We start from the raw sequence: 18568 nt of genomic DNA on the forward strand, positions 1-18568 counted from the left end.
ACATATTGATACTCAATCCAAATGAATCATCATTGAAGATGTCATCTTACTCACTAAGCTTCAAGTCGTCATATGTCTAATGATACAACTCTACCATGAGAAGGAGAATGATAGCCATAACAAACAAACAGAAAAAGGGGTAGGAGAAAAGATGGGGCAATAGCCGCACTACTAGTAAAGAAGAAGATGAAGTAGAACAAATTAGGATTTGAATGAAATTAGGGTTTTGATAGGGTTGAATATCGAGTGGTAATGAACTTATTTGGACAACCCAAAATATTTTTTACTCATATGTACTCAATTTAAAAAAAAAATGCGATGTCTTTAAAAAAATATTGAATTTTTTTTTACAAAATTTAAATGAACTATTAATTTAGTTTTCCTTAATCAAAGTAATACACTTAAATTAAAATAACTAAATTATTAAATCATAAATGAATCAAAATAAATATAGAATTAAATTAAAGAAAATTAAAATAAATTATTTTAAATATATTATTAGTTAGTAATCAATAATAATAATAATATAAGTATAAAAAGCTTACACATATACATAAGAGAACCCATATCATTTGGTATGCTCAAACACACATGTCATACATATAGCATATTGTGAATATTTGACTGGTTGTTACATCTCAAAACATTTTAATCTCACATGGATTATTCCTACTTCGTTTTTGGTTGGGAGAACAAAATAAGAAGAGAGAAATATGTGAAAAAGAGTATAAAAAGAGAAAGAGGTGAGAAATAGAGTGGATTTTTAGTGTTTTTCACTTTTTTGGTTGTATAGAAAAAGAAGAGAAAGAAATGATTTTTCTCCCCCACTCTTTACTCGATAAGGATTTGTTGTCCCAAATCATGTTTCAAACCACGTCGAGGATCAATTGAAATATTTCATGTCAATTAAAAAAATTAAATGTTCATTATTTTTTATTTAATATTATTGGTGCAGGACATGGTTTGAGACACAGTTGAGACAATAGAATTTGAGTCCCTCTTTCCCTCACATTTTCTCGTCACTTGCGAGGAGAAAGAGATTTTGTGGGATTCTATCCTTTTTTCTCTCTAAGATGACATTTCTCTTCAATTTCTCTCATCTCACTCTCTTTCTCTTGTATTTCTACCTTCCAAACGAAGGCTACATGTCTTCATTCATATCTCACTTTACTTCTCATTGTAGTCATCAATTCAACGAAAATTTGATGGTTTCAATTAATGACTAGATGTAAACTATTAGATATTCTTAAAATTGATGGCGAGGATGAGGAGGAGTAAGTGGATCACTGCTCCTCACGTTGTATCACAAATCGATTAGAAAGTCTCATTCAATTAAAAATTAAAAATAAAAATTAATATTTTAATATTATTTTATAAAATTTGATTGAATAAAAACATTAATTCGAAAATTTTAGGATCGGGGTCCCACCAACCATTCCATACATTTGATCATTTGACAAGTGAACAAGGAGCATGAGGCCATGAACCATGACAGGGTAACTTGTTAGACAACGTGGCAGAGTTATAGCGTTTTGTTTTGGAGACTTTTGATATTACATTACAACCTCTGCTTCACTTTATCAATGGCTGCTCCTCTTTTTCTCCGAACTCCCACTTTCCACACACTAAAACCCTTCACTCTTCCTTCAACCTTCAACATCAAATCTGTTTCCATCCTCAATTTTGCTAAGGTAAACTACATGCATTGATGCAACCACTTTTTCATGAAACCTTGTTTTTTGTTGAAGTTTTCCAACAAAAATGGTGGGTTGCAAAAAAATGGCTTAAAGTTTTGAACTTTATTGTTTCCTAAACATGTTAATAGCATATTATGTGCTTTGGTAATTTACCCTTTTTTGCTTTTTTGTTTTTTTGGGTGTTAGATGGAAGGAAGTGAAATAGTTGAGCAAGTGCAAGAGAATTTGAGAGTGAAGAAGGTTTTTGTTGCTGGAGCCACTGGAAGTACTGGTAAAAGAATTGTTGAGCAATTGCTTGCAAAGGGTTTTGCTGTTAAGGCTGGTGTTAGAGATTTGGACAAGGCTAGGACCACATTTTCCTCTGACAATCCATCTCTTCAACTTGTGAGTTTTTTCCATTTTCTTCAAATGGGGCTGGGTTTCTTTTTGTTGAGTGATTTGGTGTGTATATAAATGAGTAGGTATGTAATTTATTTGCAATCTCACATTTGAAGTATCAAATGAGATTGGTCCAGTGGCGTAAGGCCCAATTGTATTCCCAGATAGACCAAAAGGTCAAAGGTTTGATTTTTGAGAGTGACATTTATTGGAAGGGGCAACCACGGACCTGGAGATAGATTAGTTCTTTACCCATAGGGTGAGGGATACCCTTTGCTATACCAAAAAATATGAGATTGGCCTTTTAATTTAGTTTAGTTGCGATTGGGTGTATGAGTCATTTGATGTGTATATGAATGAGTAGATGTGTAATTTGGTGCAATCTCATTCTTTAACTATCAAATGGGTTTGGCTTTTTACTCAGTTTAACTGTGATTGGGTGTACATGAGTGGTTTACTGTGCAATTTGATGTGTATATGAATGAGTCGATGTGTAATTAGGTTCAATCCCACTTTTTAAGTATCTAATGGGATTGATTTTTCTTTCACTTTAGTTTTGATTGGTCTGTGAGTGATTTGATCTGTTAATGAATGAGTAGGTGTGTAATTTGGCCGCAATCCCATTTTTAAGTATCAACCGAGGTTGATTTTTACTCAGATTAGTTGTGGTTGGGTGTATATGAGTCCTTTTCTGTGCAATTTGATGTGTATGTGAATGAGTCGGCATGTAATTTGGTTGCAATTACATTTTTTAATATCAAATGGGATCGACTTTTTATTCAGTTTAGTTGTGATTAGGTGTATATGAGTGATTTTCTGAGCAATTTGATGTGTATGTGAATGAGTAGGTGTATGATTTGGTTGCAAGCACACTTGTAAGTATCAAATAGGATTTGGTGTGTATGTTTCACTGAATTGGTGTGTGATTTCAATTTGGTATATATGAGTGAGTTCATCTGCAGGTGAAAGCAGATGTTACTGAGGGTTCTGACAAGCTAGCCGAAGCCATCGGTGATGATTCGGAAGCAGTAGTATGTGCTACAGGCTTTCGGCCAGGGTGGGATTTGCTTGCTCCATGGAAGGTTTGTCACTTTTGTTTATATCTTAGACTCTCGGTAGAATGCTAGAATGGTTAATGTAAAGCCTCATTTGTTATGTTAGTATGCCTCTGTGATGTTGATAGGGGAAAAAAACAAGAAAACCAAGGAGCCTAGCTCGAATTACGGTGATATAAAGAAGAAAATCTGTGGACAGAAGTAACATTAGAAGGAGAAAGAAGATAATTCAGAGTAGCAAAGGGCTATCACTTCCCAAATGGCCTAAGTCACCCCCAAACCTCAAGTTCCAGAAGAAAAGGTTGTTGCTTAATGACCATGAGGTCACAGGTTCAAATCCTGGAAACAACCTTTTCGCATGTCGGGCTAAGGTTGCGTACATCTACCCTCCCCAAGATCCACTAGGTGGGAGCCTCGTGCACTACACGATCCTGATACTAACTGCCTGTTCATTTGACATAACCCCCTTAGGTAGATGCTAATTGTTGCCCTCGTTATTCTCTCCATTCCCAATAGCTTCCCTTCTTTACTCCTATTATACTCATGTTTAATTGTGGCTCAATCAGCCTCACTTCTAATTTCATCTGGCTTCGATTAATGGTCGATTTGGTTCGGAAGAAAAAAGTTATTACTTAAGCTCATGGTGATAGTTGAGCTCACATATTCATTGATTCTGAATCCATGAAGGTAGAAGTTTTGGAGAAGTTGTTTCTACTTTCTAGTGCTTCCGAAAGTGGGCTACATAATATATGTTTTGTAATGTGTTTCATAGCGTAAACTATTAATCCCGGACTTACCCTTATTTTTTGTGTGTGAAAGAGTAATCTAACCAGGATATTTGTTTCTTCCATGTCTATATTCTGTGCTTTGATTTTATGTTCCATCATATTGGATACTAGTAAGAGTTGAGGATGTTGACGGAGAGCGAATAGGATCCCTTTCGTCTAGTTAGATTTTCACTTTTTTCAACCGTTGTGTGTATTCACTTCAAAACTTCCAAATCTTATATTCTCCCCGGTGAAGGGATGAAATGTCTGTTTTACTAATTTGAAACATCATTTTTCCTTGAAGTATGACGATTTCATAAGAAAATTAACCAAATTACAAAGAAAATCACCAATAAAACCGAAGAACATTGTAGTTCGGTTGGATTCTTCTGTCTCTTGGTACTATATGGTGTTGCCTTATAGTAAACGATTATATCATGCAGGTTGACAATTTTGGCACCGTAAACCTTGTCGAAGCATGCAGGAAGCGTAACGTTAACCGGTTCATTCTCATCAGTTCCATTTTAGTTAACGGAGCAGCTATGGGACAGCTACTCAATCCAGCTTATATCTTTCTCAATGTTTTCGGCCTCACCTTAGTAGCAAAACTACAGGCCGAACAATACATCAGGAAATCCGGTATAAATTACACAATTATAAGACCTGGTGGGTTGAGAAATGATCCTCCTTCTGGAAATGTTGTGTTGGAGCCGGAGGTATTGCCTGCACCTCTCACTTTCCATTGTATTTCCGCAACAAAATATAGTTTTATATGTTCATAGAACCATTATCGAAACATTTAACTTTCTATGCATCAGGATACCCTTTCCCGAGGTAACATATCCAGAGATCAAGTTGCCGAAGTAGCTGTCGAGGCATTGGCTTTACCTGAAGCGTCATATAAGGTTGTCGAGATAATCTCTAGCCCTGATGTTCCTAAGCGTTCGTACCATGATCTTTTTGGTTCGATAAGTCAGCGATGATTTCGAAGTTTTGGACTTGATTGCAGATTAATGAAACTGTTTCACTGTGTTTTTTTTCTTTATGGTTGCAAATGTAGATCTTACTGTGTTCCCATCTATGTTGCTTCTTTAAGTTTGTATGCTATAGTGGTATGTAAATATTTAGACATATCTTTTGCTTTATTCTTTCTATTCTCTCCCCCTTTTCATTAATTTGATGTATACTGCAAGTTAAAGCTACTTTTGTTTAGCTAATTTGATTAAAAATATGAAGAAAAAAATGTATGCACCGACCGACAATGTATGAGTTTTATACATTGTCAATCTGTCATTGTATCATGTACCATTTATTTTTAATCATTATTGATTTTTTTTAAAAAGTAATACAAATGAATGATTGATGATGTACTGATTGTGTATAAATCTTTTGATAAGGCATAAATATTATACTATAAGATTATTTGTATAAGAGATCCATTCAAGTTAACATAATCATATGCAGGATTATATAGTAAAGGCATTAAGAAGAAGTTGATTCAATTGAATAAAGACAGCTACATATCTTTTCTTGTGATTTTATTTTTATTTTTTGGGGATTTATTTTAAATTTTATTGTGAAAATGTTGTAAAGAAGTATTATACTATAAAACCAGAAATCTGATTTATGTGCTCAAACTTATAGGATTAGTGATAGAAGAATAATGAAGGACTCTTACACCAACTATTCAGGTAGTTTTCTACCAGTGGTGGTAATAAGCAGTATTGTTATAAACATGTTATTTTATTTTCATTTTTTGTGAGCTCATCGAAATGGTGAAGTTGTTGTTTAGTGACTACGAGGTTATGGGTTCAAATCCTCTGGAAATAACCACTTCGCTTACGGATGGAAGGCTGCATACATCTATTATTCTCATATTAAGGTAAGGGGTCATGTCTATGGGATGAACATGTCTTCAGTCTCAAAAAGTGTATCATTTCATGTGTCACTCACTTGTGATTGGTTGAAAGAATATATTTAAGTTTTCCCGACCAATCACAAGTAGTGACACATGGGGTGACACACTTTTTGGGACAGAAATGTCATCCTACATGGTTGACAATGTTGAGAACAACACTCACAATCATACATCACAAATCACATATCTAAGATGAACTCCACATCCCAACCCTCTATTCAAAAACATCAACCCAAATGAAAATAAAGAGAATATAACCATTTCATTCTATGCTCTCTAAAGCAGCAACAACAAATTACCATGTTTAGATGAACCAAGCAACCACAACAACCATGGCTGAAAAAACAGCTGAGGCACCATGATGCAGTCCTGCACTTTCCATTGGTGTAGGTGGAATTGCAGCAACATCTTCAACTACACTCTCAGCCAAACCACTATGACCAGAAACCAATGTAGCCAAAATGTATACACTGAATAATAGCATGGTAATCTTGCATGTCTTCATTTTTCAACAAGCTCTCGTTCAAGAACCTAACAAGTAAAAGTTGAGAATGATAGATATAGTGGAATGCTAGAGCTTCTTTTATAGCTAGGATTTGAGAGGACTGAACAATTTTAAGGTGGCATGTTCAGCTTCTTTTTTTGTACTATCAAGGGTATCCTCTCACCTATTTGGTAAGGAACTAATCTTTTTCGGGGTGCGTGACTGCCCATCTCAACAAGTATCGCTCTCAAGAACCAAACTATTGATATTTTGATCATCCTGAAAATCTAACGAGACCTTACACCACTTGACTAACACATTATTGGTGGCATGTGTAGCTTTAACATCAAACATAATGATTTGAGAGTGTTGAGGTTAATAATAATGTTATGTTATGTATCCCTCATGTTTTAACTCATTGCTGTTTGCACTGTGTAAAGGCACTGAGTCAATACTATATAATCAGCATCTGAAACATAAACAGTAAAGCATGTGAATTAGATTAATGTCAATAGCTCAAATATGCCAAAAGAGAAAGAAAAAAAGGTAAGTTTCTTCAAAAGTAATGCTAAAAGATAAGTGGTGTGAGTTGATTGATGCTTAATGCACATAATTTCTTTGTTCATATATACATATATGAAATCATGTATTTATAAATTTGTGTTTGATCAGCTTTACTCATGTGAGTTTATGCAACTTCCGATAAAAAAAACAGTCAAGTAGAGAGACTATTTTTAATATTTGAACTCGTGATCTCAAAGTTACTAAAAAACAATTTTACTATTATGTCAAACTTATCGACTTCTGCCAGGAAAATTTAAATTATAGATAAGAGTTTTGCTTTTTAGGCAGTGGGAACATGATGTCAGGTTATGATGGCATATTTAGCTGGCAGAAGGATTATGAAACATTTGTTATGAATGTGTACATGTGAGATTGCTAAGTTGGTGTCATCTCATGCTGAAAAGAAAGGACCAAATCATATATTTAATATTAAGAAGTAGACATAAAATAATAGTAATAAAGTATTATGAATCTAAATTAAGTTTAATAGACCATAAAAAATAATGTAAAAATAAAGATATATAATTTTTATAGGGATGATATCCACTTATTTCATGAGTAAGTTGAAATTTTTTATTTCACATCTTAATTATTTATTTATTTTTGAAAATCTAATGGTTAACGTGATTTGAATTAATCAATATATTTAAATCACTAATTTTTTATAAAATAGATAGCTAAGATGTGGAATATGGTTTTTTTTTAATGAGATCTCTTAAAAAAAAATTATATAATACAAGGCTTTAAATTTTGATACATAAATGTGGAAACTGTCACCTTGTAAAGCAATTTAACTTCATAGTTGAAAAATTTATTTTAAAATAAAGTAAATTATTAATTCAAATTTAGTCATAGTGCATAAGTTGAATTCTTAATTTACATAAAAATTTAACCAACAAGGTATTAGTTGATAGATCATTTCACTTCTTAATTCCTTGTGTGTGCAAAACCTTTGTTGGTGAAGGAAAAATCTAATTCAATTTGGTAATCTCTACTTTTCAAGAGGGATTAATTTTCAGCAGTTGGTTGTGAGATAACTTTTTTCATTTACAATATCTTTTAATGATTTTAATAAAGTATTGCTTATTTTTAAGATGCAGTATTCGAAATCCAAATAATTCAAGCTAGAAAAATAGCTTATACCAAAATCAAGTCGAATTTGAAGGTGATCCAATTAATACTAATTAATGGTGACGAAATTAATATCAAAGACTCTGTGGCCCAATGGATAAGGCGCTGGTCTACGGAACCAGAGATTCTGGGTTCGATCCCCAGCAGAGTCGCTTTCCTTTTTACATAAATAGCATTCACCTTTACTAATTAGTGATACCATAATAAAATTAGCACAAATAACATTAACATGAAACTGAAATATCTCTACCTATATACATTACTGGATTGTGAAGGAAAATTAAGTTGGACAAGCATTTCTGTTTGTGTTTAAGTTCATAATCACTGGATACATAGTTAAACATACTTAATAGTTTGGGTGAATAACAGTTCAAATCAATATTTCATGTAAAACTTTAATGGTCAGATAAAGTGTTGTTTCTTTAACCTACATCTTCACTTCCTTCTTTCTAGTACATTTTGTGTTCTTTGAAAGCTTAAGCAGTTACTTTTCATTACAAGCACTCAGAGATTTCAATGTTGCAGCTTCAGTGCAGTTTTCGGTATGTATGCTTCATATTCAGCTCCTCTTGCCTTTCTTCAAAGCTAAGTTTCATGAACATTGGCCTTCATAAATTATACAGAACAATTGATTTGGTCATCAACTCATCATGTGTGTCTAATCTAAGACACAGATCCATTTGCTGTGGCTTTCAGTTGCTCCAGTTTTTTCCGTAAATAGGCTTGTTTAACTTTCTCACGTTGAGCCGCTTTCTGCTCCTGCCTGCGATTTTTAATTTCAGAAGCCTTTTCTCTTGCTCGATTAGCTTCTTCATGGACTTCCCTATAAATCAAAATCAAAGAGGCAGTGGATTAGCCGTAGGCTAACAATATTAATCACGTAATTAGCCAGAAAAATCATGGAAAGAATTAAAACATAGCAAAAGCTGCACTTCCCCTCTCCCAAAAGCTAGAATATAAAAAAAAGAAACATCATTAGTTGCCTCCCTAAGTCACCCTCTCTATCTCAAAAAAGAAAAACATGTTATCGTACTTAATTGCATTGAACAAGCTCAAACTATAAAGAAATTGTTACTAACACTCCTAGTAAAGTATTAACTTTAGAGATTACAGTAGTGAATCATAATTATTGAATTGTCAATTTAATATATTCAATCCAATAATTAAACTCAAACCACTGGCCACTTTACAAATCAGCCCTTATCCATGCCAAAAATATAGCTCTAGAAGAGTTGAAATTTTCTCGTAGCACTTACTATGGAGCTATTTCATTTGTAGAACACTAATTGTGATTTAATTACCTCTAAAAAAACAAAGCTCAATCTAAAGCCTGCAGAGAATTTTCACACATATACCCAGCATAAGATAGTTTTTAGTCTCTCCTAGTGGGGAATAAGGCTTGGTTGCTGTTTCGGTTGTTGTATGTTGTATCTATCAATCCAATGTCCAAATTTCAGCTGCCAAAACTCAACACTGCTATTCTTATAATTATTGCAAAACAGATTTAAATTTTTCATTGAGTCTCTATCGCCCCACCTAGTGGGCTAGTGGGACTAAGACTCGGTTGTTGCTTGTTGTCTATCTAGCTCCCTACTCTAAGAACCTTGCATTATCAGCTAAAAATAACATGGTCTGATAGTGAAAGATCAATCTTGTACCTAACATTGCGCTTATGCTCAGCATTGTCAACTGCTCCAGAAATTCGCCCAAGCCCAATGGGCTTTATGTTAAACAGCATAGAAGCATCACGATCAGCATCTTCATTTTTCACCAGCACTGTCTCGGAGACATCATGGCCTTGTGGCTGCGACGGCTCATCCTTCTCAAAGCCTTTGCGGAAAAAGTCTACACAGTACTTTTCTTTATCCTCTTCATCAGATAGTTCTCCCCTCATTAACTTGTCATACAACTCAGCCTTTTTCTCCAATGCTGCATAACTAACAGCTCCATCTTTTACCGCTTTTAACTCAAGTTTGTCTCTGCGTTACAATACCAAAGGTCAATTCAGTGTGACGAGGGATGACGAAAATAAAATAGTTTGTAATGTCCTGAGGATTATTTAAAGACACTAAATAATAATCAAAATAAGAAAACGTGAAAGGGAACGCATGTTGAGCCTATCATTTTCATTAAATACATCCAGTCAAGTACTTTATTGAAATAGTTGAATAGGAGGAATACAACATGTTTACTTCTAGATTGCACATAATTGAAACTTTAAGCATTGCATCCATATCAAATCATTATTAAAGCATACATAAAACTGTGTCTTTAAGATCAGCTTATTCCGTGTTCAAAACAGCTTATAAAAAATTGTACATGAGACAATGAGTTCAGTAATCAAAGCTAAACACCTAGTATGGGATATGGGTACCCAAAGTTCTTAAAAATGAAGTTTTTCACAAGTAATCAAAGTTATAAACTCTTCTACTCTGCTCCCTTAAATAAAGTATTATTCTTCTTTGACCTCAATGAAAAACTTCTAGTTCTACACCTGCCCGGAATACCATTTTATACACATGCGAAAAATAAATAAAATGATCATGCACTAAGGCGGCATTTGGTGCACAACCAAACTGGACAGAACAAGGTGTTCCGTTCTATTCTCTTTGGTTTTACTGAAAGGGATCAAACCAAAATATTCTATTTTTTAATCTCACATCACCTTCTACTCCATTTATAAAAATACAACATACATGGAACAAAACACATTTGTTCTATTCTAACATATTTATCCATAGTTACATAATTATCTCATTTACCTATGTCTAGCGAAATTAATGTAAAAAATGACTCGTACCCGAAGTGAAACACATACTCGTGCACACGTACCCCAGGTGAAACACATACTCGTGCACATACCCCGGGTGAAACACTTACTCGTGCACGTACATCGGGTGAAACGCATACTCGTGCACACATACCCCGAGTGAAACACATACTCGTGCACACGTGGCCTGGTTGAAACACATACTCGTGCACACGTACCCCGGGCGAAACACATACTCGTGCACACGTACCCCGGGTGAAACACATACTCGTGCACACATACCCCGGGTGAAACACATACTCGTGCATGTACCCCGGGTGAAACACATGCTCGTGCAAACGTACCCCAGGTGAAACACATACTCATGCACATACCGTGAGTGAAACACATACTCGTGCACATACCCCGGGTTAAGCACATGATCATGCACACATACCCTGGGTGAAACACATACTCGTTCCCATACCGCGAGTGAAACACATACTCGTGCACTTAGCAAGTACCAGGTAACTATGGTCTATCAAATGCAACCTAACTCATACAGTAATTGGAGCAAATAAAATAACAAATTGAATTCAATAAATAAATAAACAATAGGGTGATAAAAGGGTTTACTTGTGAGCACGGGCATCGACACCAGAGTTCTTAGCAGAGAAAGCATCTTTAGTAGTGATTTTCTTCTTTGCACGTTGATAGTCAAAATCAACGCCTCCAAGTTCCTTAGATTTTCTGGAATCTTGTTGAGATTGGTATAACTGAGCTTTCAATTCCATGATTGATGATGCACCAACACCTTCTATGGCGCGATGCTTCTTCGGCATTATTGATGATTCTGTTAGCCATCCTAACGATTCAACTACCACTCTCTTCTTCCCTCTATCTCCTCCATCTTCTCCCATTTCAAAATTCGATTTGGGGATTTTAGGGTTTTCTCCGATTCTTCAATTTCGATTTTTATTGCCCTTTTGTTTGTACCACACGGTTTCAAATAATGATCCTAATATGTGAAATTGGTTAAACTAATTTTTTAAAGAGTTTATTATACTTACAATGTGATGTCACCGTAGACCATAGTTATCTAAACCGTATGATCTTGTTTATCATTAACGGTAAAAATATGATAGACCATGCTAGACTTTACCTTAAATAGATTCAAGTCTGTATAATATATAGGAATTTGGGTCTGACATGTTAGCATATTAAAAAAAAATTTAAAGTTTAGGTCTGTTTAAAAGTTTGGTTTGACATATTAATTTGTTTAAAGGCATATTATACTATATTATCTTAAATAGATCATCATGTATATATTTAAATAGACTAATATACATACTTTTAATTAGACATTTATAATCCTAACAATTAAATTATATTTATGTACACATTTATATATTAAAATTACATATATAATAACATCAGTTATATATTAAATTATAAAATATGAACATTACTATGTAATATAACTAAATAGGTCGTCCTATTAGGCTTAATAGTCTGGGTGGCCTAAAGCCTAACCTATTAAACTAAATAGGCTTTTCAAAAAGCTTAAGTCTGTCATGTTTAAGAAAAAAGTATGGTCTGACCTAACCTAACCTATTATAGGCCAGGTAATAAGCCTTGGTAGGCAACCGGGCCTGTTTCCATCCCTATTTATAATGAAAAAAGGGTGAGTATCCATATACTTCTTCACTATAATAGTTATATAGGTCACGTGATTATATCATTTAAAATTGATTAAATTATGCCATTGAAGAATATGTTAATTTAGGTATGTAAAGTACTGCTAGAGCTTCGTAAGGATCAAAATGTTAATAGTTCGATTCCTCAGAACGATAGTTATTTGAAAATTAGTTATTACTCATATGATGAAATGATATCATTGGTATTACCACAAAAGTTTGGTTAGAGTATTCACGATGATATAACACATTTTTCATTCTTAATCAATGATTATTTTGTATTTATTTATACTTTCCAACAATTTAAGTAACTCCTAAATGGACCCAACTTAAGTTACTTAACGGTGCAACTTTATTTACATTCTTAAATGGACCCAACAAACTTATCTCACATTTTTTATTTTTCTCTTATAATATTTTTTCCTATTTTTTAATGTTGACTCACAACTTTAAAAATGATACTTATTTAACGTACTGTTGTAAGATAAGAACAAGAATGACTTCTTCCCAATGATGAATTTCGATAAAAAAATGTGTTAATTTCTTTATAAACGGTTTCTTTATTACCACTATTGTGAATGTTTTTAGTATGAAAAAATTTATTGAGACTGTCACGCTAGTATAGAGAAAGGGAAGACAAATTAAAATATAAAAATATTTACAAAAATTTAAATAAAACATGATTATTTTTTGTATAGAAGATGAGAGTGGACAAACAAGCAATGTTGTGAAATCTGAGTCACCACCATCAAACTAGAACATACTCTATATTAGGTTTAACCGGTTAAACTGTCTAGTAGACCAAATGATTTCATATATAATTAAACATCTTATCAGTAATTATATATAAATACAAAATTTTATATAATTAATAATTATGTTTAATTATATTGAAGTTACATTAAAAGTAAATATTAGATAGTGTTTCATTTTTAAATTATTTAATTGAATCGTCTTATTCACTTCCCGGGTTAAACCTGTTTAATCGGGTTTAATTCGGTCAACCGAAATTTCTCTAGTTCAAAGCAGTTCAACCCCATGTTCAGTTAAGACTGCAAATCAAAGTTATTTTCAAGTCCAGTCAACGGTCAGATTATCATAACACTGCAAAGAGAGAAACAGATTATGTGTATTGATAGTGTAAGAGTTTTTACATTGTCACTACATTATACACCATTTATTTTTAATCATCATTAGCTCTTAAATAAAAACAATACAAATGAATAATGAATAATACATTAATTTTCTATACATCTTTATATCAATATTACCCTAATGAAGTTTAACTACATTTTTATACAAAGGATTATTTTTTTATGAACATTATAAGTGATTTGGTGAATACATAAAATTATTAAAACAAAAATGCGGTGAACGTGGATCGAACACGTGACCTTCAGATCTTCAGTCTGACGCTCTCCCAACTGAGCTATCCCCACATGTTTTTTAGTTTTACAGAATTACGTATATACTTATTATTTGCAACAACTATTACTGTTATTTCAAAAATCCCACACTATATTTATTAAAGTGAGGATGAAAATGCATAAAAAGGGCATAGCTGAATGCCACAACCTAAGAGAATAGAAAATTCTATATAGGATGGGTTAACAAATGCCCTAAAGACATTATTTAAGGAATAAAAAATTGAGTAAGTCAACATTGAAAATCCAATACAAGGTTACTCTTAACATAGATGATACCCTAAGGGCACTTGTTAACATTCTTCTAAGTATATAACAAAATTCCTCGTAAGTTTAGTTCAAAGGATGGTCATAAATTCATATATTATATTGTGTTAATTAAAACAAATCAAAGTAGTATCAAACTTGTGGTCTAAAGTAAATGGATCACTAGAAAAAGCTAGTTAAAGTAAGTTATGATTTTGTTGTGAACAAAGACCAAAACTTCAATTATTACATCATGTAACTTTCAAAAAGCATCTTATATACTCCACTCATAAAATTTAACAGCACCACTACTCGAGTTCTAGACATAATAACCCTTGGAAATAGGATAGACTGCTTATTAGGGATCTATTATCTATCCTACAATAAATTAGGTTAGACCAAGCTATTTTCGTGAACAGGTCAAACTCAGGCTTTAGACCATCCTAAATGTATATCATGTCTAACAGATCAACCTATATAGTTATATTATGTAATAATGTTCATATTATGCAATTTTAATATAAGTATGTTATTATATATGTAATTTTAAAATAAAAATATAATTTAAATATTAGGGTAATAAGAGTCTAGTTAAAAGTGTGTCTATTAGTCTATTTAAATGTAGATATAATAACATATTTTAAGATAATATAGTACAATAGGTCTTTATATAAATTAACATGTCAGACCAAACTTTTAAATAGGTTAGGCCTAGACTTTGGAATTTTTTTAAACAAATCAGACATAAGCTCATATATGTTATATAAGCTGAACCTATTTAAGACAAAGTCCGATCTGATATATCTTGTTTCTACTCTTATAACCAATGGTTCATAAAAAATTCAAAAAATAACCATGTATAATTTTCATAAGAACAAATAAAAGAGATGTATGACCTAGAAAATGGCATGGAGATAGAAGAGGACTTTACTCCTTCTTGATCCAGGTGTCTTGCTTTTAGTTAATGGATCCTCTTAAAGTAAGTATCTCAAGCAGTATTATAAAAACCGGTTTGATGATTGATACAGTATTAACAATTCTGATTCCAAGAGATACCAACAATTCTATTGAAACCCATAGAAGCAATGTGGTGTCAAATGTATTATGATGATTTGCTATTAGTGTTTTATATTAAACTCCACAATTGAAATAGAGGTGGTTTTGATTTTAGAATCTCCACAATAACATCATAAGAGAATAATGTATCTCCTTATATCAGGAGATAGCTTAACTCCTCTAGCCAGTAAAAATATGACATGTGTGTTATTTTGTTTATTTTTAAAAATATTTTTATAGAAAATGATGAAACATGACACATGTCATAATTTCACTCGCAGAAAAATCTCCTTGTACCAAGAGATACTAACATCATAATTATAACATCAATGTATTTATTTTTATGCAAAATTTCACTATGTTATGTATACTATAATAGACAAAGGTTATATTATTGATTCTAATCATATTAATCAGCTAGGGTTTGGTATAGAAAATATGTCGGCATTAATTATTTGTTATTGTTGTTCCTATCATACCCCACAATTATAGGATCTGCCACTACATGTTTGATGTATTTATGTGTGTGTTCTAAACAACAAATGAGATTAAGTCAATCATTGTCTAAAACATTTTATCTCTTTTTCCTGCAAAGACCAAGGAAGTGATAAAATGATTCTCTATATGATTTTTAACTTCTCTCAAAATCATTCCTAAAATATGTTTTTTATTCAAATTAGTATTTATGTAGCTAAACATGTAATTGGGACACAAAATTCTATTTAACATAAGTTTTTACATCAAGGAGTTTATGATTAGAAAGATTGGTCAAACTCAAGTATGAGTTAGTCTAAACAATTTGTTATATAAGCAGAAGTTGTTACAAATGCTAGGATGATAAACTTAAATAATAACTAACAATATAAACTTAAACTAAAGATAAACTCAAATAAAATGATCAACGATGTGTTGGTCTAGTAGTGTAAAGTCACACTAATCCTCAAAGTCGAGAGTTTGATTTTTGGGAACGGCACTTGTTGGGAGGGACAACCATGAAACCCGAAATAGATTAGTTCCTTAGAATATTCTTAGTAATACAGAAAAACTCAAATAAAATGAAACTAAATAAATATTATATTAGATTATTCTTTATCGATTTAAACATATCTCACATGTAAGATTTGAGAACAATTTTGTGTGGAAAGAAATTTTCTAACTAAAGACTTTTCCCTTTCTAGACACAAAGATTGCTAAAATATGTAGAATTTATCAATAGTGAACATAGTGTTTTTCATTCACACAAGAAAAATACATTATTGCTGCTATGCTTAATAGTTAATAGACTCAATTGTCAACTAATTGTCTTTGACTTTGTTGCTAATGAAGTCACAATTTCTAGTGATATGTAATTTTGGTTTGTTATATAATTCATAGTTGATACCAGATTTACAAATAGTAATGTTAATTTAATGTATCTTTCTCCATTTTTTTTGAAAAAATGACTGTACTCATGGAAAGAAAAAGAAAAACAACTTTAACTATTTTATTTTAATGGAAGTGTATCTTTTGATGATTGAAATTATGAAACTAAAATTTGGAGTCGAGTCTTGAAATTTTAATCACTATGTTTGGAAATCGATTTAAAATTAGAATTATAATTCCATGAACCAATTCCATACGTACAAAAAATACTATATCATTCCAATAAAGCAATATAAAAATCTTTCTAAGATAAAAAATGATATGTGTCACTTGAACTTAAAGATATCAGCATATAGGTTAAAATTAATATATTTATGTAAATTTTATGTGAACTTATTAGACAGATATATCATCACTTTTCATTAAATTATGATATAAGTAACATAAAATATTTTCAATTATTTTCGTCGATTATAGACTCCTTTGGTGTGACAGTTTTTCCTATAATGTTGGAATTTAACTAGTTGATGAGATATTTCCATACCATGTGAGTATAGATGATTTGATATGACTATAAGTAGTATTGGTAATTAGGGTTACTTTAGCCGTTCAGTTCGAATGGTTCATATTGGAAATTAAAAACTATCATAATGTATTTTGCACATTTTATACATGTGATTAATATCTTAGTTTGTTAAGTTGTTACTTGTATCATAAGTTATATTTGTATTGTGTATATAAGCACATGACTTATAATTCTTTAATCAATCAATGAAGATTCACAATATTCATTTTATGCTTCCGCATTATTTTCCAACATGGTATGAGAGCCTTCATCTCGAGGCTTTGATAACCGCTGCGCGTTCTCTATACTAATTATTATCTTTCGCTTACAAGATTCAATAAAGAATCATCTCAACAATTTGACATGAAGCGGAGAAGTTTGTAGAGAGAGAAGATCGAAGGAAGACATTGCTCAAAAATGATGTGTTCTTCATCAAACACCATCAACAACAACATGCACCTTGTATGGCATTCAAACCCACTTTTGCTCAACCTTAGGCACTGATTGCTCCAATTTACGAGGAAGAAATAAAGAAACATCGAGAACATCTTGCAACTCAAAGCTGCCAGATTCTTCTGAGCAACTGGTTGTTTATATGAAAGATAATCCATATGATGCAAAAAAAAAAACTTTTGCATTCATGTTAAGGGGAATGATGACACTAAGGTTGTATTAGTCTTTTCGAAAGGCACAACCAATTGTTGGAGTGCAGTGATTCTATCACCCATCTTCTACCAAAGTTCAAGAACATCAACAACAACAACAACAAGATCAACAAAAACAACAATCATACATACTCTAATCATCACACTATCAATCTTGTCCAAAGAACAAGAAGTGATGCATTTTCTTGGGTTCTTTTGCATACTCAAAGAATCCTCCAACAATGTAAAACCATGGGAATATGGTCAAGATTTATGACCAGGAAAATAATCAAGTGGTTGAGAAAATCCAATCACATGAGGATCGAGATTCCGATCCATCACATTGTTATCAAATCAAATTATCAAGTTGAAGTCATTAATATTTATCCTCCAGCTTGAGGGGGACTATTGGAGATCAAAAGCTACCATGATGCATTTTGCACATGTGATTAATATCTTAGTTGGTTTGTTAAGAGTTTGTTAAGTTGTTACTTGTATCACAAGTTATCTTTGTATTGTGTATATAAGCACATGACTTATAATTTTTTAATCAATCAATGACATTACAATACATTCATATCTTCCGCATTATTTTCGCAATCATTCATTTAGATAACTCAAATAATTAATTAAAATTTAAAACAAATTCTCCAAAAAAGTTATATATATATATATATAAATATAATATTGTTTTTATATATATAATAACAATAAATATAAAAATTAATGTATTAGTCTTAACAAACTTAAAAATTAGTTATATATATATATCGAGCAACGAATCAAACGAGTCAAACTATGTCCGACTCAAGTTCGGCTTGTTTATATAAT

The 18568-nt window shown here is 32.1% G+C and overlaps 2 protein-coding genes and 2 non-coding genes across 4 annotated transcripts; 2 read left to right on the plus strand and 2 right to left on the minus strand.

Moving 5' to 3' along the window:
* The first annotated feature begins 1512 nt into the window (after positions 1-1512).
* On the plus strand, positions 1513-5053 carry LOC109340525 (uncharacterized protein At2g34460, chloroplastic). The gene is made up of 5 exons (XM_019578236.1): positions 1513-1691; positions 1884-2081; positions 3038-3157; positions 4341-4613; positions 4716-5053. The coding sequence occupies exons 1-5, from the start codon at positions 1584-1586 to the stop codon at positions 4878-4880; spliced, it is 864 nt and encodes a 287-aa protein (XP_019433781.1). The 5' UTR covers positions 1513-1583; the 3' UTR covers positions 4881-5053.
* Positions 5054-8073: 3020 nt separating this feature from the next.
* On the plus strand, positions 8074-8146 carry TRNAR-ACG. Its single transcript has one exon. It is a non-coding gene; the product is annotated as a tRNA-Arg (tRNA).
* Positions 8147-8367: 221 nt separating this feature from the next.
* Positions 8368-11767, minus strand: LOC109340516 (uncharacterized protein At4g18257-like). The gene is made up of 3 exons (XM_019578227.1): positions 11380-11767; positions 9653-9973; positions 8368-8817 (listed from the first exon to the last, which is right to left on the minus strand). The coding sequence occupies exons 1-3, from the start codon at positions 11661-11663 to the stop codon at positions 8658-8660; spliced, it is 765 nt and encodes a 254-aa protein (XP_019433772.1). The 5' UTR covers positions 11664-11767; the 3' UTR covers positions 8368-8657.
* A 2039-nt stretch (positions 11768-13806) lies between these two features.
* TRNAF-GAA lies at positions 13807-13879 on the minus strand. Its single transcript has one exon. It is a non-coding gene; the product is annotated as a tRNA-Phe (tRNA).
* Positions 13880-18568: the final 4689 nt, after the last annotated feature.

This window comes from Lupinus angustifolius, unplaced genomic scaffold (genome assembly GCF_001865875.1).
Source record: "Lupinus angustifolius cultivar Tanjil unplaced genomic scaffold, LupAngTanjil_v1.0 Scaffold_184_4, whole genome shotgun sequence".
Taxonomy (NCBI): Eukaryota; Viridiplantae; Streptophyta; class Magnoliopsida; order Fabales; family Fabaceae; genus Lupinus; species Lupinus angustifolius.

Coding starts and splice junctions, on each gene's coding strand:
- LOC109340516 (XM_019578227.1), bottom strand. CDS start 11,663: ATGGGAGAAGATGGAGGAGATAGAGGGAAGAAGAGAGTGGTAGTTGAA. Junction 9,974..11,379: donor GTCGATGCCCGTGCTCACAA/GTAAACCCTTTT, acceptor ATTGTAACGCAG/AGACAAACTTGAGTTAAAAG. Junction 8,818..9,652: donor GAGCATAAGCGCAATGTTAG/GTACAAGATTGA, acceptor TTTGATTTATAG/GGAAGTCCATGAAGAAGCTA.
- LOC109340525 (XM_019578236.1), top strand. CDS start 1,584: ATGGCTGCTCCTCTTTTTCTCCGAACTCCCACTTTCCACACACTAAAA. Junction 1,692..1,883: donor CCATCCTCAATTTTGCTAAG/GTAAACTACATG, acceptor TTTGGGTGTTAG/ATGGAAGGAAGTGAAATAGT. Junction 3,158..4,340: donor ATTTGCTTGCTCCATGGAAG/GTTTGTCACTTT, acceptor TATATCATGCAG/GTTGACAATTTTGGCACCGT.